This window comes from Ochotona princeps, chromosome 24 (assembly GCF_030435755.1).
Source record: "Ochotona princeps isolate mOchPri1 chromosome 24, mOchPri1.hap1, whole genome shotgun sequence".
In the NCBI taxonomy this organism is placed as follows: Eukaryota; Metazoa; Chordata; class Mammalia; order Lagomorpha; family Ochotonidae; genus Ochotona; species Ochotona princeps.
This window is the reverse complement of record NC_080855.1, coordinates 10,372,838-10,394,733: the sequence shown is the minus strand read 5'-3', so window position 1 is coordinate 10,394,733 and position 21,896 is coordinate 10,372,838. Positions and strand designations below refer to the sequence as shown.

At 55.1% G+C, this 21,896-nt stretch overlaps 2 protein-coding genes across 3 annotated transcripts; one reads left to right on the top strand and one right to left on the bottom strand.

The window, feature by feature from the left end:
• Positions 1-1,497: 1,497 nt before the first annotated feature.
• On the top strand, positions 1,498-12,516 carry ZNF500 (zinc finger protein 500). 2 transcript variants are annotated; one of them, XM_058680823.1, is made up of 6 exons: positions 1,498-1,548; positions 1,810-2,270; positions 5,039-5,192; positions 5,650-5,729; positions 6,573-6,681; positions 10,387-12,516. In XM_058680823.1, the coding sequence occupies exons 2-6, from the start codon at positions 1,857-1,859 to the stop codon at positions 11,007-11,009; spliced, it is 1,380 nt and encodes a 459-aa protein (XP_058536806.1). In that variant the 5' UTR covers positions 1,498-1,548; positions 1,810-1,856; the 3' UTR covers positions 11,010-12,516. The 2 variants fall into 2 exon arrangements, with proteins under 2 accessions (XP_058536806.1, XP_058536805.1); XM_058680822.1 differs by having other exon boundaries at positions 6,570-6,681.
• Positions 12,517-13,280: 764 nt separating this feature from the next.
• DNAAF8 (dynein axonemal assembly factor 8) lies at positions 13,281-21,405 on the bottom strand. The gene is made up of 9 exons (XM_058681084.1): positions 21,304-21,405; positions 20,392-20,538; positions 19,599-20,105; positions 18,163-18,280; positions 16,505-16,631; positions 15,950-16,090; positions 15,649-15,735; positions 13,942-14,095; positions 13,281-13,343 (listed from the first exon to the last, which is right to left on the bottom strand). Exons 1-9 carry the CDS (start codon positions 21,403-21,405, stop codon positions 13,281-13,283), a joined length of 1,446 nt encoding a protein of 481 aa, XP_058537067.1.
• Positions 21,406-21,896: the final 491 nt, after the last annotated feature.

Genomic DNA, 21,896 nt, shown 5'->3' with positions numbered 1-21,896 from the left:
CCAGCAGCATCTACTCCATGGAGGCAGCTAAGAATTGCTCTAGGGTTTACCACACATCCCCCATGGGGGCACAGTCTCCATGGCTGGGCACCAGGGATAGACACAGAAACACACGCACAGGATCCCACTGGTCTCACCGTTCCTTTGGGATGACTGCCAGCAGGGGACAGGTCCCATTCTTTTCCTTTCAAAAATTTTTTATCTTAAAAAAATTTTTTTAGCTTAAATTGGAAAGGTAGATCAGATTTATGGAGAGACAGAAAGATCTTTTCATCTGCTGATTCATGTCCCATAGGCTGCAGCAGTCTGAGCTGAGCCAATCCAAAGCCAGGAGCCAGGAGCCTCCTCTGAGTCTCCCACGTGGGTGCAGGTCCCCATGTTTACGCTATTCTCTGCTGCATTCCCAGGCCACATTCAAGGAGCTTGATGGGAAATGGAGCACCTGGGACACGAACTGGTGCCCATATGGGATCCCGGCACTTGCAAGGTGAGGATTTAGCCATTGAACCATCATGCTGCTCCCCTACACTCATTCTATTTTAATCTGTGTTGCTATGTACATTCACACAATAGCACAGATTGTGGCTCCTCCATTTGTCAGGAGAATCAGCTGTCCGTATTTGGCAGCTCTGCCTTTGAGCCCAGGAAATCATCAAGCTGAACTGCAGTTTTTCTCCAGTTATGCCTGCAGATCTGGCTGTTATATTTTTAAAATGTATTTGGGCAGTGCGATAGCCTGGTGGCCAAATCCTTGCCTTGCATGTGCTAGGATCCCATATGGGCACCAGTTTGTGTCCCAGCTGCTCTACTTCCCATCCCACTGCCTGCCTGCTTGTGGCCTGAGAAAGCAGTAGAGGATGGCTCCAAGCTCCCTGCCCCCAACTTCCTGTTTTGGCCACGTGGGAGTAAACCAGTGGGCTGATCTTGGTCTCTCCTCTCTGTAGATCTGCCTTTCCAACAAAAATAAATAAATCTTAAAACTTATTTGGGGGATGGGCGCCCAGCACGATGGCTCAATTGGTTAATCCTACCATTGCAAGCAGCAGGATCCCATTTTTAAGAAACCAAGGTGATGGGCCGAGCATGATACCTTAGCGGCTAAAAGTGCTTGCCTTGTATGGGCCAGAATCCTATATGGGCACCACCAGTTCGTGTCCTGGCTGCCCAGCTGCCCAACTTTCCATCCAGCTCCCTGCTTGTGGCCTGGAAAGGAAGTGAAGGAAGGCCCAAGTACTTGAGACCCTGTGCCCGCGTGGGAGACCCACAAGAAGCTCTTGGCCCCTGGCTTCCCACCTGCCAGGGCCTTTCCAGGCGGGAAGGGGGACTCGGTTTCCCATAATGCAGCACGCTCCTCGTCCCCCACGAGCGACAGCCGGCACAGCCAATAGCGTGCGGACTACATTTCCCCTAAGTCCTCTCGTAGGCCCGGCTGTCACCCTGTGGAGTTGGGCCTTAGCGGCTCTCGCCACTGGCGTCCTGGCTGTCCAGCTTCTCCCGCGCCCTACTCAGGCTTTCTGCTGGCGTGGAACGTGCCCCGCCGGGCTGCTGGTGAGTGCAGGCGGGGAGAGGCCTGAGTGAGTTGGTCCCGAACCCAAGCTCCGCGTCCACGGCCACCCTCCTCTGCCTGCGGGTGAGGAGACCAGATGACAGCCCCGTTCCCGGGGAGCCCCCACCCCAAAAATGGAAGGTCCAAGGTGACCATCCCCTCGAAGACAACGTGACGGGACCCGCCAAGCTCAGCCACCGGGGGTCGGGTCGGGACAGACTTCTGAAGAGACCTGTTGGGATATGTTACTGTTTTCTCCACAGAGGCCTGGAGTGACCCAGAGACCCAGGAAGGAGCAAGCTCCCCAACAATGACAACTACCCCAGACGTCTGTCCTCTCCCACCCCTGGGGCAGGACCTGGAGCAGGAGGAGATCCTGATTGTGAAAGTGGAGGAGGACTTCTGGGAAGAGGAGACCTCCCCACAGACCCCAGATCCCAGCCCTGAGACCTTCCGTCAGCTCTTCAGGCTCTTCTGTTACCAGGAGGCGGCAGGGCCCCGGGAAGCCCTCAGCCGCCTCTGGGAGCTGTGTTGCCGCTGGCTGCGGCCGGAGCTGCGCACCAAGGAGCAGATCCTGGAGCTGCTGGTGCTCGAGCAGTTCCTGACGGTGCTGCCAGGGCACATCCAGGCCCGTGTGCGTGAGCAGCAGCCCGAGAGCGGTGAGGAGGCCGTTGTCCTCGTGGAAGGGCTGCAGCGGGAGGAGCCCGGGAAGCAGAGACAGCGGGTGAGGTGGGGGGCATGCTGGCTCTGCACGGAGGGCTGCCAGTGGAGGCGGCCTGGGCCCTGTAGCCTCAGCCAGTCCTGGTCATTGGGAGGACGTGGGGAAGGCGCCTGCAAAGTGTTCCTCCACTTGGGCCTTTGGGTGCACACCCTGTGGCTAACCGTACAGCCTCACTTACTTGCTATTTTTTTTTTTTTTAAAGCATGTGCATGAGAGCGAGCAAGCAAGCTCTTCCATCACTGGTTCACCCCTTAGATGGCTCACTCAACAGAGCTGGGCTAGGCAGAAGCCAGGAACCTGCAACTCCATCTGTGTCTGCCATGTGAGTGGCAGGGGACCGTGTTTCATTGCTTTCTCTCGGGTGCATTAGCAGGGAGCTAGCAGCCAGGACTTGAACGTGCACTCTGATACAGTGGGACGAGCTTTATCTGCCAGCTCTCGCTACACGCTAGCTGTGGATAAGCAGGCAGATGTGCTACCACACAGCACAGCCCGGACACCGTCTAAGGCAGGGCTGTGGAAGTGGAAGGGACCAAAAGACAGAGGAATCCCAGAAAGTCCCGTTCAGAGCTCTTGGAAGTTGCCCAGTTTCTCTAGGGCAATACCATCCAGAAGAATAGCTACCAGCTGCATGTGATTCCTTACATTCTAAGAGTTGAGGAGATGTTTGCCTTAGTGGTTATTCCTGCTTGAGGGGCCCAACACAATGGCTCAGTTGACTGATCCTCCCCTTGCAAGCACCAGAATCCCATTTGGGTATCGATTCATATCCCAGCTGCTCCACTTCCCACCCAGTTCCCTGCTTGTGGCCTAGCAAAGCAGTAGAGAACGGCTTGAGGCCTCAGGACCCTGCACCCGTAGAGGACACCTACAAGAAGCTCTTGGTTCCTGACTTCAGATCAGCTCAGCTCTGGCCATTGAGGCCATCTGGGGAGTGAACCAGCAGATGGAAGAGCTTTCCATCTCCTTTTCTCTGTAAGTCTACCTTTCTAATAAAAGTAATTCTTAACAGAATGAAAGAATGCCCACTTTGGTGCCCACCTTCTACATCAGAATGCCTGGGCTGCAGTCCCAGCTTCTTGCTAATGTGCACTCCTGGGAGCCAGCAGGGGATGGCGTGAGCACAAAGATCCCTATCAGCTGTTTAGGTTAGAACCTAGATTGAGTTCCTGACTTCTGGCTTGCTTATGTCTGTTGTAGAGATCTGGGGAGTAAACCAGCAGGTGGGAACCTACCCCGCACCTCCGGTTTTCAAGTACAAGAAAAACATTTTTTAAAAGTCTAAATATAGTACCTTAGTCCTGCCAGTCCCACATGGCCGATGGCTGCTGAACATGATGGCACAGCTGGGGGACACATGCATCATAGAACGTCCTATGGACCGTGCTGTCCCAGTGCATGCTCCAATTCTTCCCAGGCCCTTGTGGAGAGTGTAGGAATCTCAGAAACTCCTCAAGATGATAAAGCACCCAGTCCTTTCCCAGTGCCCTGCCTCGCTTAGACATTGGGCACATGCTGACAGGTTACCCCCCTCCCTCTGGCAGAGCCATTGGCCCCATGCTGTTGTACTCTTTTGTCTTCAACGATTTATTTATTTATTATTTGAAAGGGAGAATTCTAAAGAGAGACTTTCCATCCAGTAGTTCACTCGCTCAATGGCCACAGGAAGCCTGGGCTGAGGCAGGCTGAAGCCAGGAGGCTGGAACTCTGTCCAGACCTCCCTCATGAGTGACAGGGGCCTAAGCACTGAGGTTGTCTTTGTGCTGCTTTCCCAGGTGTGTTTAAGATGCTGGCCTTGCAGGTGGCTTAACCCACTGAGTCACAGCACTGGCCTCACACCGCTGCTGTTATGTGTCCACTAGAGAGGCATCTCTAAAACCCAACTACTTGTGAGCAAATCCAGAATTGCCACCCAGCCATCCCAGCCTTGATGTTGGGGTTCTCACCACGACCTCCCTGTGTCACCATGCACACAGGAACTTGTCAGAGAGGGCCAGTCCTCTCACTCTCCAAGGGGATTGTTTCCTTCTGGGTAGTGGAATGTTGGATAGGAGAGACCCTAAGATGTGCTCCCAGGGCCAGCATGATGGCCATGGCCAGTGTTGCTGGCATCCATACGAAGTCTCAGCTGCTGACATCCTGGGGAAGCAGCAGATGAGCCAAGGACTGGGTCATCTGTGTGAGAGACTGATGTAGAGTCTCAGGATCCTGCTTTGGCCTGGCTCAGCCTTGGTTGTTGCAGATATGTGGGGAGTGAACTAGAAGTTGGAGCATCTTTCCTACTGTCTCATTCTGCCTTTCAAATAAATAACTATAATTAAAAAGAATAGTCAGGGTTTCCCATGGGCTGTGTTGTGGAGGGTCATGGTACTGTGGCAGAGTTCAGTTCTGAGACTCAGTTTTATCTAAGTCACCTCTTCTGGGTCAGCAAAGTAGGCATGCAGTGTACCTGAAGCTTGGCAGTCTGAGAAAATCCAGCAGCAGCTCTAGCAAGCACTTCTGGAATGAAACCACGACTGATTCCAGGTCTTTCCGACTCTGGGTTGCCTGGGAGAGAGCCTAGGAAAAGAGGGTAAGAACGTGACACCAATGTGGTAGGGCAAGGAGAGGCTGGGCAGCTGGCTGGAGGAAGGGCTGTGTGACATGCAGGCAGTGGACATAAGCCAATGGGAAACTGGCCCTGTGTGCTCAAGAACGGGTTCAGGGGACTTGGGGTGGGGGCTGGGGGGTCCGTCCCTTTGGAAACTCAGTGGGCTGATCTCTGTGTGCAGGGCCCTGAGTTGCCCCCTGGGACAGAGCAATGGTGCTTGAGACACCAGGCAGAGGCTCAGCCAAAGGCGTTTACCACGGGGGACAGAGCTGAAAGCTGCAGCCAGCATCATGCAGCTCAACCTGAAAAGGGTCCCCTCCTATGGACAAAGAAGGGTGAGTAGATGCCCTCTAGGGAGGGATGCTGGAGGTCTGGGAGCAGAGCGGCAGATAGTGGCTTGCTCAGATGTGGGTGCATAGCTATGTGTGTGTCGGGGAGGGGGGAGGTACTGCCTGGATGTGGGTGCACAGCTGTGTGTGTGTGTATGATGTGGGTGCATAGCCATGTGTGTGCTGGGGGGGTGCTGCCTGAATGGGGTGCACAGCTGTGTGTGTGTATGATGTGGGTGCATAGCTATTTGTGTGTGTGGGGGGGTGCTGCCTGGATGTGGGTGTATAGTGTGTGTGTGTATGATGTGGGTGTATAGTGTGTTTGTGTGAGTGTGTGTGGAGGGTGCACAGCTGTGTTGTATGATACGTGGGGAGGTGCTGCCTGGGTGTGGATGCAGCCTTGAGGAGGGAGGCGACTGCCTAGGGGAACTGTGTGGGCCTCGCTCACTCTGCACCTTCCCAGGCCCAGCAGACTCCCGGGATCAGGAAACAGTGTCATGTTCGGCCTCGTCAGCATCATCCTCCCTTCCAGGCTGGTCTCAGGTGAGTGGAGAGCTCCTGGACTGCAGTGTCCTCAGATCTGTGCTCCAGACCTGGGCTTGAGCATGTGGGGAGCTCCTCACTGTTTCCCCCTTTGTGCAACCCTGGCCTCCTAGAAACTCTTAACATCTTGCCAGCTGCCACCTCAGTATTAGGCAGTGTTCCTGAAGATTCTGGGGTTCAGGAGTGACGCAGGGCAGTGGCCTCAACCCCAACTGGACTCTGTGTTTCTCCCCTGTCTGGTCTGCAATAGGTGTCTTCTTTGCTTGCTTGCTTGCTTGATTGTAGATAACAGCTTTCTTGGAGTGTAACCCACACACTGTGCAGTCCACTTGTTTCTGGTGTAATTTCCGGCTTGTGTATGGAATATTGCAAGATTTCTCTTCTTCAAAGCACCCATACCCATTGGCAATCCCCTCACTCCTTCCACTGCTATCAGCTGCTCACCTACTCCACATCTCCGCGGCATTGCCTTTTCTAGATGTTTGCTTGTTTCTCCCCATGCACCCAGGTGTCTGGTGCTGGCTCTGTAGTTACTGGCCTGGAAGCATTCCAAGGCCTCCCATTGCCCTGTTTCAGTCCCAGGGCTGTGAACTTTTCTGCCTCTGGGGTGCAGGCTCCAGGGGCTGAGCATGGGGTTGGTGGCAGCTGCTCTGTGCAGCACAGTAGCATACTGGCAGCCCCACATTAGGGCAGTTGACAGTCATGGCAGCATAGGGGAACCACCATAATGTGAACTGTGGAGTGGACAGGGCCCAGCTTGCAGCAGCAGTGAACAGGTTCTTTGTCTCAGGGTGACAAGGGGGTTCCTTTTGAGCCTGGACTGAGTAGGGTACATTCCAGCAGGTTCCAGAGACCATGGAGGATGTGGCTTTGTACCTGCCTGGGGAGGAGCAGGAGCATCTGGACCCAGCTCAGCAAGACCACACCTGGAATGTGTTACCGGAGAGTGAAGGTAACAACTGGGAAACCTTGTTCTCTGGGCATGTACAGCTCACACCCCAGGGGAGTGGCGGCCTGCAAGGCCACAGCTGCTAGTGGACTCAGCGTCTCCACTGCACAGGGCGGTGAGGACACTCACCCATTGGCCAGGCCAATGCCCAGAGCTGCCTTGGGGTCCTTGCATTCTGTTCCTGCCACTCACAGTAGGTACAGCTTCACCTTGGTTCAGTTTCTGCCTCTGCCCCCGTGCATGGAGCTGCTTCTTTGAGGCTCAGCAGTCTGCCTGAGATCACAGCTGCAGTGCCATTCCTTCTATGTTTACACTGCTGGGACTAAGCTGTACAAGGAGAGTCAGCAGGAAGCACGTGCAGGTTTAGTCTCAGGAGTCCATCTGCAGTCAGGGAGGCCCACGTGTCCAGAATCCAGAGTGCAGGCCAGTGGGTTGGAACTGAGATAGAGTGTGAGGCACATGTGTTGATCTTGAGGCACTGGTTCTTCTCTGAGAAACCGGGTTTTGCCCTCAAGGCCTCTGGCCGGTTGGGTGCAGTCGTCCACGGGAAAGCCAGTAATCTGCTTCTCTGAAAGTCACATCCCCCACACACTCACACAGTAGCACCTGGGTCAAGTTCACCTGTGAATTCACCCTCCACGAAGCTCCTTCCATCCTTGCATGTTTCTTAAGCATCTGCTGAGTGAATGAGTGAATGAACACATTGCTGCTGGGCCGTGTCTGTAGCTGTTGGACTTCTGCTCATTCTTTGGTCTCCGTCTCCCTGTGTGTGACCATCCCCAGGCACCTGCCTGCTGCAATGGTCCAGCCCTGGCCCTCTCAGAGCCTCCTAGTAACCTTCCCAAGGCGGTGAGCACCTGAGACCCTGTTTCCTCATGTCCTCCCCTTCCGGCATCTCTCACTTGTCTGGATTTTGAGCTTTGCCAGAGATTGCTCCCACCCTATTTGATCTGTGGAAAGGGATTGTGCAGTCCTGGAGTTCTGACCTGGCTCACACTCTCAGCCACCCTTCTGGAGGAAGGGTGCCTCGGGCCAAGGCCCTGAATGTCTGCTAGGGTGACAGGGATGGCTGTCTGGTCTTCAACCTTGGTGGTTTCGAGCAGGGACAGCTGCGAGTCAGAGAGAAGGAAATGGAAATTCCGTGTTACAGTCTCCCCTTTCCTGAGAGTTTAGACCTTGATGTCCGTATGTGTAAAGTTCAGGTTAAATAGCCCAGCCAGAGGCCGGCAGACCAGACGGTGTCTCAGCTCTTAGGAGCCCTGTAGTGTCAAATGTAACTACTTAGTCCCATCCTAGCCCAGAAGCAGCTGTGACCAGTAGCAAAAAATGGACATGAACGTGCTGCATTAGTATTGTACTCATTGGAAGAGGCCTGGTTTGTTACCTTCTGGCTGAAGGTGAGCCCAGGAGACATGATAACCTTAAGGAGAGGTTTGAGGGTCTCCTGGGCAGATGGAAATAGGTTGGACTGGACTGTGGTACTTTATTTTATTTCTCCCTCTCGTTCTCAATTTCTCTCTTTTGCGCTCGCTCTGTCTCACACACACGTTTTAACAATTGCTTTAATTATTTAAGGCAAAGTGAGAGAGGAAGCTCTTCCATCTGCTGGTTCACTTTCCAGATAGCCACAATAACCTGGGCTGGGCTGGACCAGGCTGGACCAAGCCAAATCTAGGAGCCCAGAACTCCATCTAGGTGTCCCATGTAGGTGGCAGGGCCCAGTCATTTGGGCTCTTATCCACTTCTTTCTCAAGCACATTACCTGGGAACGGGATCAGAATTAAACCACCAGGATTTGAACAAGCACTCTGATATGGGATGCCAGAGTCACAAGCAGCAACCTAACCTTTTGAAAGACAGTTACAGAGGAGACAGAAATCTTCCATCCACTGGTTGACTCCCTAAGTAACCTCAATGGCCAGGGCTGGGGCCAGGCCAAAGCCAGAAGCCTGGACCCTCCTCAGAGTCCCCGATGTGAGTGCCAGGGCTCAAGCACATGGGCCACCTTCTGTTGTTTCTCAGGCACATTAGTAGGGAGCTGGATCAGAAGTGGAACAGCCAGGTCTCAAACCAGCATCCATATGGCATTCTGGTGTTTCAGGTGGAGGCTTAACCTAAAATGCCACAATGCTGGCCCCATTTTTAGTATTTATATACTCATTTGAAATGCAGAGAAACAGACCCCCAGGGGCTGGGGACCAGGGATGCTGGTATCTCCACAAGAAATCTGTCCTAACCTAGACACTTTTAGTTTTTGGGTTTTTGTCTTTAAAGATTTATTTGTTTGAAAGAGTCACAGAGGGCCTGGGGCAATGGCTTAATTGTTTAATCCTCCACTTTCAGTGCCAGGATCCCATATGGGTGCTGGTTCATGTCCCGGCTGCTCCACTCCCATCCAGCTCCTTGCTTGTGGCTGGCAAAGCACTTAAGGACAGCCTAAAGCCTTGGAACCCTGCACCCACGTGGGAGACCCAGAGGAAGCTCCTGGTTCCTGGCTTTGGATTGGCTCAGCCGTTGTGGCCACTTGGGGAGTGAACCAACAGAAAAAGATCTTTCTCTCTGTCTCTCCCTCTCTCTCTAGATCTGCCTTTCCGATAAAAATAAATAAATAAATCTTTAAGTGGGGGCAGGAGTTACAGAGAGAAAAGGGGAAACAGTGATTTTCTACGGTTGATTCTATCTCCAGTTGGCCACAACAGCCAGATCTGGCCAGGCCAAAGCCAAGCGTTTAGGAATCCCATCCTAGACTCCCACATGAGTGTCAAGGGCCCAAGCTGCCTCCCAGGCATGTTAGCAGGGAGCTGGATTGGAAGTGTAGCAGACTGGACTTGAACCAGTGCTTATCAGTTAGCTGGTGTCTAGGCAGCAGCAGGTCAACCCCCTGCACTGCACCTTTGGCACCTGAAAAATTCTGACCAGGCCTAGTGGTGGGGGGTCCCACATTATCCCAGTTCTGCAGATGGGGGGACTGAGCTCCCAGTAAGCCCTGAGCCCACACTTTGCTTTGTAGAAGTACAGGTTTAGAGATAAGCAGAAAGGGTCTGGGGATGGACAGTGCCTTCAGGGGACATTCCAAAGGTCACTTCCTGTCACCTCCTCGCTGTGTGATCTGGAAGTTCCTGCCACATGTTTGGGGCAGCTCACAGGGACTCCCTTGATGCCTTCTGCCGCCCCCTGCTGCCTCCCCTGCCCACACACACTCACACACATACCATCACATAGCCTGCCAGGGTCAGCTGCATCATTCAGCTCACTCTGTGCCTGCACTGTGGCAGTGGTGGCTCCTGAACTTGGATCTTCTCAAGGGGTTTTGGGCTGCCCATGAGAATACGGGGAAGAGGTCCTGCGAAGGCGGTCCCAGGCCTCCTGGTCCTACTGCCATCAGAGGCCTCTGTGGCAGCGTTTTTGCTATTCAAGCCTGGCGTGTCTTCCATGATGGGTAGACTGGGCACCCAGGAAAGTTTTCTGTACCCACTGGAGGCCCAGTACAAATTCTCTCCCCAGTCACAATCTGGAGGTCAGAGCCCCGACTCTGGGTCCACAGCCCAGGTTCCGCTGCATACCCATCTGCTGCCCAGGCCTCAGTTTCCCTATCTTCCAGAAGCTCCCAGAGTTCAGAGCTGTGGGGTGCTGCCTTAGGGGTCTCTGACACTCCTGCTGGGGAATCTGCCTGCCTTGGTCTTTCCCTGACTCTGCTTTCTGTCCCAGCAATGGCCATGCAGGTGGAGGATGGCGATGGTCCTGGGAAGAAGCCCATGAGGACAGAGTGGTACCGGGTGCTGTCAGCGCAGTGCTGGAGCTCAGCCATAGCTGAGCAGCGGAGAGACTGTCCCCCACCAGGAAGAGGGGAGCCCCGAGGACCTGACAAGCCGTTTGTGTGCCCTGAGTGTGGCAAAGCCTTTGGGAAAACATCCCACCTGACCAAGCACCAGCGCACGCACACTGGGGAGCGGCCCTACAAGTGTCTGGTCTGTGGGAAGGGCTTCAGCGACCGCTCCAACTTCAGCACACACCAGAGGGTACACACGGGTGAGAAGCCCTACCCGTGCCCCGAGTGTGGAAAGCGCTTCAGCCAGAGCTCTAGCCTGGTTATCCACCGCAGGACACACACTGGGGAGCGGCCCTATGTGTGCGGCCAGTGTGGCAAGAGCTTCAACAACAGCTCCCACTTCAGTGCCCACCGCAGGACACACACAGGTGAGAAGCCCTATACCTGCCCAGCCTGCGGCAGGGGCTTCCGCCGAGGCACTGACCTGCACAAGCACCAGCGGATTCACTCTAGGGCCAGTTGTTCACCCCAGCTCCAGGAAGCTCTGGGAGCCGAAGCCTGACACCACCCAGTAGAGGCTCCATTCCACAAGTTCTCAGCTGCAGCATTTGTGAAGCTGCTGGGCTCCCTTTCCATCCATCAGCTGACAGCATCTTGAGGCTGACTGCCCGTTATAGGCACGAGGACATAGCCAGAATACCTGAGGCTGGGAGGGAGCCAGAGGCCATGCTTCAGGGCTGCAGTCTGACAGCAGGTATGCAGGTTGCACGAGCGTCCTGGGGCAGCTGTCCCAGGCAGCACCGATGAAGGCTTTGCCCATGGCAGCCTGTTCTAAACTGCAGGTCACGAGTCCAAAGCCAAGCAGAGGCCCTGGGAATGTCCCTCACCTACCCACCCAGCGCGCGGTGTGCCTTGGCTTGCAGCCTCACTGCTCCTAAATCTGGCTGTCATCACAGCCTTCTGCCAGCTGTACTGTGACTCTGCCTGCCTTAGTGAGGATTTAGGGCTCTGATCCTCTGTGACTTCATGCTAACTGGTTACATCCTCAGAGACCTCCCTGTACAGTCATGTCTCGAAGTTCTGGGAGCACGCCCTCAGCCCCCTCAGGGGACCTCTGCACCTGCCTCTGCAACTGTGGGGCTCCAGGGCCAATGTTCCCAGCCCCCCACTGCCCCTCCTGTTCAGAAACAAGCTTGCGAAGTGGGGCTTTCCAGGACTGCAGCAGTGTGGGTGAGTCTGGGATTCCTGGGGTCCCCTCTTCCTGCCCAGGCCCTCAGGGGTCCTTCCCCAGGATAGGGCTTCCTTCGGTGGGAAGTCTGGCACCGTCAGGCTTCCTTCTGGCTCGTGAGAGGTGTGAGGCTGGCTGACCTGTCTGTAGCCATATCTGGTTAGGGGGCCAAGGGGAACAGGATGGAAACCTCTGGTAAAGTTAGTTGTCACTGTAGTCATAGGCCATCTGTTCCCAGGTTCTAGAACGTATTGTCCAAGCAGTGTGGCCTGGGACTTTGTAGCAGCCTGTGGTGCTCCGTTGCTTTGTCACCCAGGTGTCACCTGGGGCTCTGTTTGCATAATAAACAGTGTCAGTCCTGATCAGCTGGTCCCTGCACCCTGCAGAGTACAGCCACTTGGTCTCAGCACAGCTTTTCCCTTGCAGATGGTGCTGGCGGCCCTGGTGGGGCATGTGGACCCCAGCCACACATGGCCAAGCCACCCTGCCACAAGAGCCCACTGTTGTGGCCCACCAACTTCCCCTTAAACCTACGGCCTGGCTTGTTCCTCTCAGCCCAGATGGTGCTGTCTGTGGAGCAGCCTGGTTGGCTTGTGCCCTCTTCCCTGCCAGATATGTTCACACCTCAGTCCATGCCAGGGTCGGGGGCTTCTCCTGCGGGCCTCTGCTCACTCCTGCACCACCTGCCCCCCAACTGTTTGTTGGATGCAGGCGATGGCGTGCAGATTGCAGACAGCAGTGATGTCACCTCTTGCAGTTCTGTGTTGCAGAATGTCATTTTTTTTTAAAGATTTTATTTGAAAGGTAAAGTTACCAAGAGAGGAATAGACAGAGATCTTCCATCTGCTGCTTTACTTACCACATGGCTGCAATGGCTAGGGCTGGGTCAGGCCACAGCCACAGAGTAGACCCTGTCAAGATTATTTTACAGGTGGGTAGAGAATGGAGCCTCTGAGTGACGAGCACTAAGCCTGGGTGGCAGAACTGGCCTGGGACCCAGGTCTGAGCTCCCACCACCCCCTTCCCCCAGCTCTCCTCTAAGGCAAGGATTCACAGGCAGAGATGAACTCAGAACAGTTTATTTTTTGCAGTGTTTTGTGAAACATTCTGATTGAACCGAGTGGCACTGGAAGGGGCAGAAACAGGAGGAAGTAGAGTTACAGGAAAAACCAGAATGGGCTGAGGGCTAAGCTGCCACAGCAGAGGCTGTGTGCAAGTGGAGGCTCCCTGGTGACGGGAGTTGGTATGCCACAGGCTGAGGCCACAGTGATAGTGTGTCTGCTGTGTCTTCTGTGGCGGTGGGGTTGGTGCCAGGGTCCCAGGGGACAGTGAGGGTGGTGCTGGAGAGAATCCATGACCATATCACTGGCTACCTGAGTCTGGGGTTGTTTGATGTTGTCACTGGTCTCGATGCAGAGACCCTTGCCCAGCCTCAGTGGCGTGGCAGCCGGCTGTGACCCCAGCTGAACTCCACAAAGTCCTGCCAGGCACCCAGTCCTGCTGCCTGCACCCATGTTGTAGGGGCCCAAGGTGATGCTTCTTTTTCTGCTCTTCCCTGGGGCAGGAGGGGGTGGCATGCTGGAGACTCGTGGCAAAAGGAGGGGGTTACTCAGGACCAATGAAGGATTCTAAAGCAGGGGGAACAGGGCTCAGGCTTTCGGGTAACAGCTGAGGGAAAGTGGGTGCCCCCATGGGGCTGGGCCTGCCAGCTGGTCACCCTGCCCTGGTTACGTTGTTAGCAACGAGGTTTTGAACTTTTAGTGTGCACACCCAGCAAGTCCTGTGACCTCTGTGTGTCTTTATGCTTTACCAGGAAGTTTCTGCTGCCACCCCCCCTTTCAAGCAGCTGCTTGGGTGTGCACTGAGGAACCTTCAAGCCGAGGTCTCCCAGAGAGCCACGTGTGTGACAGAAGTAACATGGATAGAGGTGGAAGGTCTTGGTGGAAGGCAGTATGGCAGCCGCCCCATCTCTCCTCCTGTCTCTTTCTGGGGTTGCTGCCATTTTGCTTCCAGGTTTGTTGTGCTTTGTGTGTGAGTCTGTGTTTGCATCTGTTCTACATGCGTGCAGATGTTGTCACTGAACTCTAATAGGGCTGAGTGACAGGCCACAGTCATCCATCAGGGCCTGCATCCATGGGAGACTGCCTGACCTGATTCTGAGACCCTTCTATGGTTGGCCGAGGGGTGGCACCAGTGGCTCCTTGGCTATCCCTGGCCTGGGGGCCTGGGACTGTCCTCCTAGGGGTCTGGTCTGGGCACCCTGTACCTCAGGCCAGAGTTTTACATGTTTCTTCTCAGCTCCTGATTGGGCCTGGACCTTCTGTCCCCTGCGGCTGTCCTTGGCAGGCAGTTGGGGCTGAGCTGTCCCCTTGCGGAATGCCCTGAGCTGCTGGAGAAGCTGACTCTTCCCGGTGCAGGCCCTACAAGGAGATAGAGCAAGCTCAGGCTGAGGCCTCCCCTCCAAGAACACAGGCTGGCAGATGGCTTCCATTTCAAATGAGGCAGTGACATGGGCCTAGCTGCTAGTGGGGAGGGGGAAGCAGGTGGGGTGCCTGATGTTCCATTTCCGTGAGTGCAGCAAGACCTCACCACGTGGGGGTCCAAACATTCACACCTCCCCCAGCGATTCCCCCAGCCAGGAGGAAAGGCAGCGTCACCATCCACCCTTCCTGACTTCAGTCTCCAAGTTTCAGTCTAAGTTAGTTACAGATCTGATTGAGGGGCTGGTGTGTGGTGCAGTGGCTTAAGCCACTACTTGCAACACTGGCATCCCATGTGGGAGTGCTGGTTTGAAACCTGCTACTCCACTTCCCATCTAGCTTCCCTTGTCTGGGAAGGCAGCAAAAGATGGCCCAAGTGCTTAGGACCCTGTCACCCATGTGGGAGACCATGAAGGAGTTCTTGGCTTTGACCCAGCCCACAACAGACTGTTGCAGCTATTTTGGGGAGTCAACCATTGGATATGGTATTTCTCTCTTCCTCTCTGTTGTTCTGCCTTTCAAGAAAAAAAATGCACATGATGGAAAATTCTAGAAGAGAATATGAAGACCAAAGATGCGTTTAACTTTCCATTGAATGGGGTGAGCAGTTCCAGTCAGCCTGGGCCATGAGAACTCCACCACCTGCTGAGCACTTCTGTGTGCTGCCTTTGGAGTTGTTGGGGGTAGGAACTAAACCACCCCCTCCTCTCCAATTTTCTAAAGGGACAGAGATTCACTGCCAGTCCCCAGGGAATGGGAGGAGGCAGTAGCCTGGATTGCAGCCCAGGTCATTAGTCAAGGCAGGTGACACAGGGTAGCTGGTAAGTTCACCTGGCATGGGGTGACGAGGCTCACCTGGTACACACCAGCCCTTCCCGCTATCAAGGAAAAGCCAGTCCTTGCTGGGAGATACTGACAGGAGGCCGTAGCCACTGTGATGCCAGGGGGCTTCCAGAAGTGCCCTGGGATCGTCACAGCAGCTGTTAGTGTGGCATAGGTTTCTGACAGGAGACCTGCTGCCCGTATGCTCAGTCACACTAAGGAACATGCTGGAGAAGATCCTGACAGTCCCCAAAAGTAGCAGCCATTGGCTTTGCAGCATCCATGGCCACGACATGGGGCTGAGGAAGCTGTTATGACCTAGAGCTGAGCCGTCCGAGAATTTTACATCTGTATGTTTGTTCCCCTTGCCTCTTCTTCCTGATGGCTATCACCTCTGTCTTGCCCTTCACTCCCCCTTTATTTTCAAAACTGTCAGTAACAGGGCCACTTAACTCCCCATCAGCTTAGGGAGCTGCTTTTCAGACAAGTGGGACTACACCCTTATCAAGAGTGTGCTAGGGCATCCTTGATGCCGTCCACACCCGGGCCCTACCTCCAAGGCAACACCTGCCCTTACCCACTGGCCCTGGGCTAGAACCATGAGGCTCAGGAAGCTGGGGGGCGGGGTACAGATGGAACATTCCATGGCAGTGGGAGCCCCCTGTGGTTACCTCAGTGCTGCAGGGCCCTGCTGGTTTCCCAGAGTCTCCTCTTCCTCTTCCTCCTCGCTGTCAGAGGAACTGTGACTGGAGCTGGAGCTGTAGAGGAGTTGGGTTTATGGGGCACCCCATCCACTAGCCAGGCTTAGCTGCCACCAGGATGGGGGTGGCAGGTAGCTGAAGCCAAAGGGCTGTGGGACTTAGGCAGAGCGGCAGAGGCAGGTGCAGAGTGATGGGAATCAGTTTAGACGAAGTTTCCATAGAGCTCAGCCCGAGAGCATCTACTCCCCCTCCTCTGCTTCCCTCCCTGTACCTTTCTGGGGAGAAGTGGTGGCCAGGTGGTCCCGCCTGCCGCAGGTCGATGAAGATGGTGGGGGGCTCCGCCTTCAGCCATGGGCCCTCGCCTCCCTTCTTGTCTGACTCAGCCTGGAAGCCTGACTTGGTCAAAACACACCTGCCATGAGGAATGTGGGGGCTCCTGAGCTGCTTATGTATGGACCGAGACCTGGGCTAGGCTCAGACATGACCTGCATGTCAGTGGACGCTTTGGACACACCAGGGTGCAGTACAGTCCTGGCCATGTCTGTTGGACACTCCCAGAGAGGCCTGTGGAGAGCCACGAAGGGCTCCAGGCAATGTCAGGTGGCTTTGGGTCCTGAGCCCTAGCTCTGCTGTTTATGACCTGGGGGAATCAGGACCCCTGGACCTCAGTAGTCTTCTCTATAAAATGAACTCTGTGGGACCACTTGCCTAATCAGGCTCTCGAGAGACTGAGAAAGCACATAGCCTGCAGCCCACCCTCAGTGAGCCCATTCAGCAAGGTCACTGACAGGCTTGAGATGACGGGCCCTGGCTGGCAGAGACCCACCTGCTTCCAGCGTCTTGGGGGGTGACAGCAGGTGTCCTCCGGGCAGACGTGGTGGCTCTGGACTGGGCGGCACTCAGCAGGGCCAGCTGCTCCATGAGCCTGTCCTGGCCTCTTGACATGGCACGCTCTGAGGGTCACCAGAGGAGAGGAGGCTGTTGAGTCGGGGCTCGGGGTCCTCACAGCTTCCTGTGGTCTGCACCTCAGGCTTGCCCATGGTTCCTGGTTCTGCAGGGCAATGTCTTCAGGAGCAGGGGCCTGGTGACACCGGGGGACTTAATGTGGTAAGGGCATCTCCCCTTCTGTACTTGACCCCAGGTCCAGCTGACCTCAGGAATGATGCAAGGCACCATGTTTTATACCCAGAGGACTGCCTAAAGCTTGCCCAGCATCTCCCATGTTTTATACCCAGAGGACTGCCTAAAGCTTGCCCAGCATCTCCCATGTTTTATACCCAGAGGACTGCCTAAAGCTTGCCCAGCATCAAACATGTCTGTACTCTTGGGTATCTCATGAGGAGTCTGTGGTGTTGTGCTGCATAGCATTATGGGGTGAGTAACTCAGCTTACTGTTCCCGAGTTGGAGAGACAGAAAGATGCTGTGTTCACTGGCTCACTCCAGAGCTGAGCCAGTCCAAAGCCCTTCCATGCAGGTGCAGGGTCCCAAGGCCTGGGGCCATCCCAGACATCCCTCCCAGGTCACAAGCAGGGAGCTGGAAGGGAAGTGGAACAGTTGGGACACAAACCAGCACCCACGTGGGATCCCAACACATGCAAGGTAAGGACTTCAACACTAGGCCACCATGCCGGGCCCTAAAAGGCAGATTAACAGAGGAGAGACACAGGGAAGGATCCTCCATTCACAGGTTTACTCCCTAAGCGATCACAATGGCCAGAGCTGACTCTTTCCGAAGCCAGGAGCCAGGAGCTTCTTCTGGGTCTCCCATGTGGGCACAGAGTCCCAAGGTCTTGGGTCATCCTCCACTGCCGTTCCAGGACACAAGCAGGGAGCTGAGTGGGAAGCAAAGTAGCTGGGACACAAACTGGTGCCCATATGGAATTCTGGCACATGCAAGGCAAGGACTTTAGCCACTAGGCTTAGCCTGTTGCTCTAAATGGGCTCAAATACATGTTTCTACCTTCTAAACCTAGTGAGTGTTTAGGGAAGATCTTCCAAGTGGAGCAGCTTCAGGGTTATGTGCCATGCATCTGGAGACACCTGCCCTAGCCTAGTGGAGGGGCTATCCCTCCACATCCCTGTAAGCAGGTGTAGGTTAGGAACATGGCATTACAGGGACCCTGGCAGCAGCCTGGACTCAGTCAGGCCCCTCATAGGTGACACCTTAAGTCCTTTCAACAAGGAGGTGCGAGGGCAGGAGTAGGTGGGGGGTGTGAGTGGCAGGATTTAGCTTCCTCCAAGGAGATGAGGAGGAAGGGAGGGGTGGGACATGGAATAAGGGGTGTGGGCATGCATCTGTTGAATGGGGAATGAAGTCTGTTGAAGACTGACAGTCTGCGTGTTCATGTGTGTTCAGGACAGTGATGTACTCAAGGACAGTAAACGTGTGCCCACAGGACTGGTTGGTCCCCCCATGGCTCTGGAAGGCCCTATAAGGAGCAGCCGGCAGGGGTTCATTTGGGGTCAGGAGTTCTGGGTCAAACCTTGGCATTGGAAGAGGTCAGCTGCCCACCACACAGTTCCAGATGTGCGACTTCCCTGGTTGTCTTCCGGCCCCGACAGGCTCTGGAGGATGGAATCCAAATCCCAGTCTTCCAGTTGCTGAAACGGTCAGCCTGGTGGTTATAGGGTGTCCCAGTTGGTTGACCAGGAGATAGGGTAGAGGTCAGGCCTTGGGCGTCGCCCTTGTCACTGAACCCAACACGAAGCTGCTTTTGGCCAAGCCTTTCTGTGGCTAACACTTTGGTTTTAGGTGCAAAGACGTTTGACCAGGAGGAAATCTATGTTGTATTTAAAGCCACCTAGGTTCAGGCAAGTCCAAAATCCACCTGTTCTTGGCAGGGGCCCTGCCTGAAGGGTGTGATGAGGGAGTGTTTATTATGTGCAGCCTCGAGTCTACAGCCCTGTGGGTAAGGAAAAAAATTGTCAGGGCTGAGATGAGCGGAGCACAAAGGCCGCTCTAGTTAAACAGTAACGGAGAAGGCTCATGTGGGGACTAGAGTTCTCTGCGTTGTGACGGAAACTACCTGAAGAGCCAGCATGGTGGCATGGTGGGTCAGGCAGCAGCTCTGGTTCAAGTTCTGGGAGCTCTGGTTCAAGTTCTGGCTGCTCCACTTTGAATCTAGCTCCCTGCTAATGTGCCTGGGGAGGCAGCAGAGTATGGCCCAGGTCACCTGTGTGGGAGACCTGGTTGGAGTTGCAGGATCCTAGCTTGCTTCCAGGTCCAAACCTGGCTGTTACATGTACCTAGGAGTGAATCCAGTAGATGGAAGACCTCTGTCTACCCTCTTTTTCTGTCACTGTACCATTCAAATAAACCAATGAAATCTTTAAAAATTACTTCCAAGTAAGGAAGGCACAGTGTGTTGAGACACCTCACCTATCCATTGAGGATTACTTTGTTTGCACAGCTCAGGGGGCCCACATGTTTCACCTTGTAAGGGTGAGGGTTTTCTGCTCTGCCCTGGTTAGAAAGGCAGCCACTGTGCATCTAAGCTAGCAGTTGGGGCTGGACAGACAGTGGCCTCTGCTAATCTCAGGGCACTGGCCTTGCCACAGTGCTGCTTCCCTCACTGACATGCTGAGGTCAGCAAGCGCAGTACCCTGAGTCCAGCCACAGAGAGGAACATTTCCCCAGCCTGGGAATTATACACCTGGGCAAATGCTCAGGATCTGTTCCTGGGACTGCTCTCCTTTCGTTTTCTCTTCAGGCAGGCTGGGTCAGCTGGCTCTTCAGCATTCTCTCAGAGTATGAGAGGCGCAGGGGGACTTAGTGTGGGACCACCCCCACCCCCACCAAGACTGCTGTTCCCAATGGTGGACTTGGGACTCTGGGCTTCGGGTCCCCACGGGCCAGCTGGGAAGGTGGTCGTGCTATAGGGCACAGGCCCGGCGATGAGGGTGCAGCAGGGATACCCACCTGGAGTGAGAGCACTGGCGGCCCTTCCGCAGGTCCCATGGGGTCTTCTGGCTGGGGACCTGACTCTGCATCTGGGCAGGGTGCCCTCTGGGGTTGGCTCTGGGCACTGCAGGACGGGTCCTGGGCATCCCAGGTCACTTTCGGGAGGATGACCTTCTCAATCATTTTCCTCCTGGCCCGCCGGAGGGCCCTGCGGCCCGCAGAGTCTGGAGGGGCAGCACCCTGGGGCCCTGTCTCTCGGTCTCCATCTTGGAGAAGGAGGATGGCTCCTCCATGCATGTCCCAGGGTGGACTCTGCCACCCTGTGGTGTCAAAGGACTTGCTCCTGAGTTCCCCATCCAGCCGCGTGAGAGTCTCTCTGGCTGTCCCGGGAAGACAGCTGATCTCACCACAGCTCTCTGGAGCTCTCCCTCTCCCAGAGACTGAGTCCTCTGTCCTCACTCCACAGTCAGTCCCTGGCTGTGTGGCCCACTCCACAGGCACCAGAACTGCAACCTCAGTTCCATCCTAAAAAAAAAAAAAAGAAAAGAAAAGAAAGGAAAAAGCATTAGGGCACAGATGTAGCATGAAAATCTGCACAGTTCAGTGACTGATGATATTTCTAAGACTGAAACGGTCATCGCCACTATTCCCAGTGCTCATTCGCTTAGCCTGGGGTCCCCGGGCTGTACTGAAGGAGGCTGCTCACTTTAGCACCAAACTGCCGTGCAGGGTCTCCTGAGAGCCCTAGGGATGCCCCCCAACTTTTCTGTCCACAGGGTGCCCTGAAGCCCCTCCCCTCCAGCCCACAGACCTGGGAAGGAGACCCTTCAGCCGCAGGGACCCAGGCCCCAAACTTGACATCGTCGGCCAGGTCTTCTGCCAGCTCCTCTGACAGGTCTGGAATGAGGACAGTTTCATTTCGCTGGAAGATGAACAACTCCTCTTCCCCACTATCCAACTGTGGGCAAATAAGGGTTCCTGGGTTACAAGATATGGGCTCCAATCTCCCCTGCCAGCTCAGGCCTGCTGCAAGGAGAACCCGAAGAGAGCCTGTGCCCTCTGCAAGGGCCAAGGACTTTGACATGGGTACAGCAGTGACACTGTGCGGTATCTACTACGCCCAAGGCCTGGCCTACAAGAGGTGCTACACAAGTAATGGGGCAGTGAGGCGGTCAGTCTCTAGCCATCAGTCTTGAATGGTTAAAAGCATTTCTTTTTTAAAATGTCATGCAACTTTTAAAAATGTGTCTTCCTCTGTGCTATTACCATACCTGCCCCTTCATCACATTTTTTAGAGGGCAAAGGTCTTATACTGGCCTCTCCCCTTCACAGAGTGAGATTGAGAGCAGAACAAACCCCTGAGCACTGAGCTCTGGGGTCACCTTGTTCCTTAGCCTCAGCAACCACTGTAACATTCATCTCTGCAGGTGCCCGGGTCGACCCCGAGCCCTTGCCAAGTCGTGTGCTGAGGAGCCTATGGCTGATGGTGCTTGGCACCCTAGGGGCTGGCTCAGGGACCCCAAGCTAGGACTATCCCGAGGTCCTGCAATGGAAAGCTGAGAGCCAGAGTGGGAACACCAGGACACCCCTGATCTGGACTAAAAGGGACTCAAAAGCCAAGGGCGTGGTCCAGGGAGCAGGTCTGCAGAATGCACAGCCCTGCGTGGCAGCTGGCAGTCACCTCTGGCCCAGTGCAGGGTCCCTCCAGGAAACTCTGGCTCACCGAGGAGGAGTCTGAGTCCAGGGATGGAAGCTGGTCTCTGACAGCCTGCAAAATGGCGTCCCAGGGGGAGCCCAGCGAGGGTGTTAGGCCTCTGGATGCCATGGTACTTCAGTGTGCTCTCCTCCCAGGAGCCCTGTGGAGCACAGGGCAGGGGGTGTGGCAGGCAGAGTCAAGGTGAGTACTGCTGGGGTGAGAGGTGGTGGAGAGAGCAGCTGCCGCCAAGGTGCCGTAAGCTTACAGAGCCAGGGACCGAGCGTGTCACTGTGTGTCATGATACCCAGACACCCCATAAAACAGATCATATTATCTCCATTTTCAAGACACGGAGAGGAGTGTCAAAGGCAAAGACGGCATGGAAAAGGGAAGGGGAATTTCAAGCCCTCTTCCAGTACGTCTCCAGGCCCCTTTGTGGTCCCGTGTTTGCAGCTGCCACTCAGGTGCTCTCGCCCCACCAGTGGGGCGCCTGGACCCTGGGGCACAGGCAGTTGTTTCAGGAACGCGGAGAGGGGTGCTGGCACTGTAGGACCAAGGTCTGGAGCAAGGGTCTCAGGAGGACCAGCAGGGCAGGGGATGGTCTAACTTGTGGAGGGAAG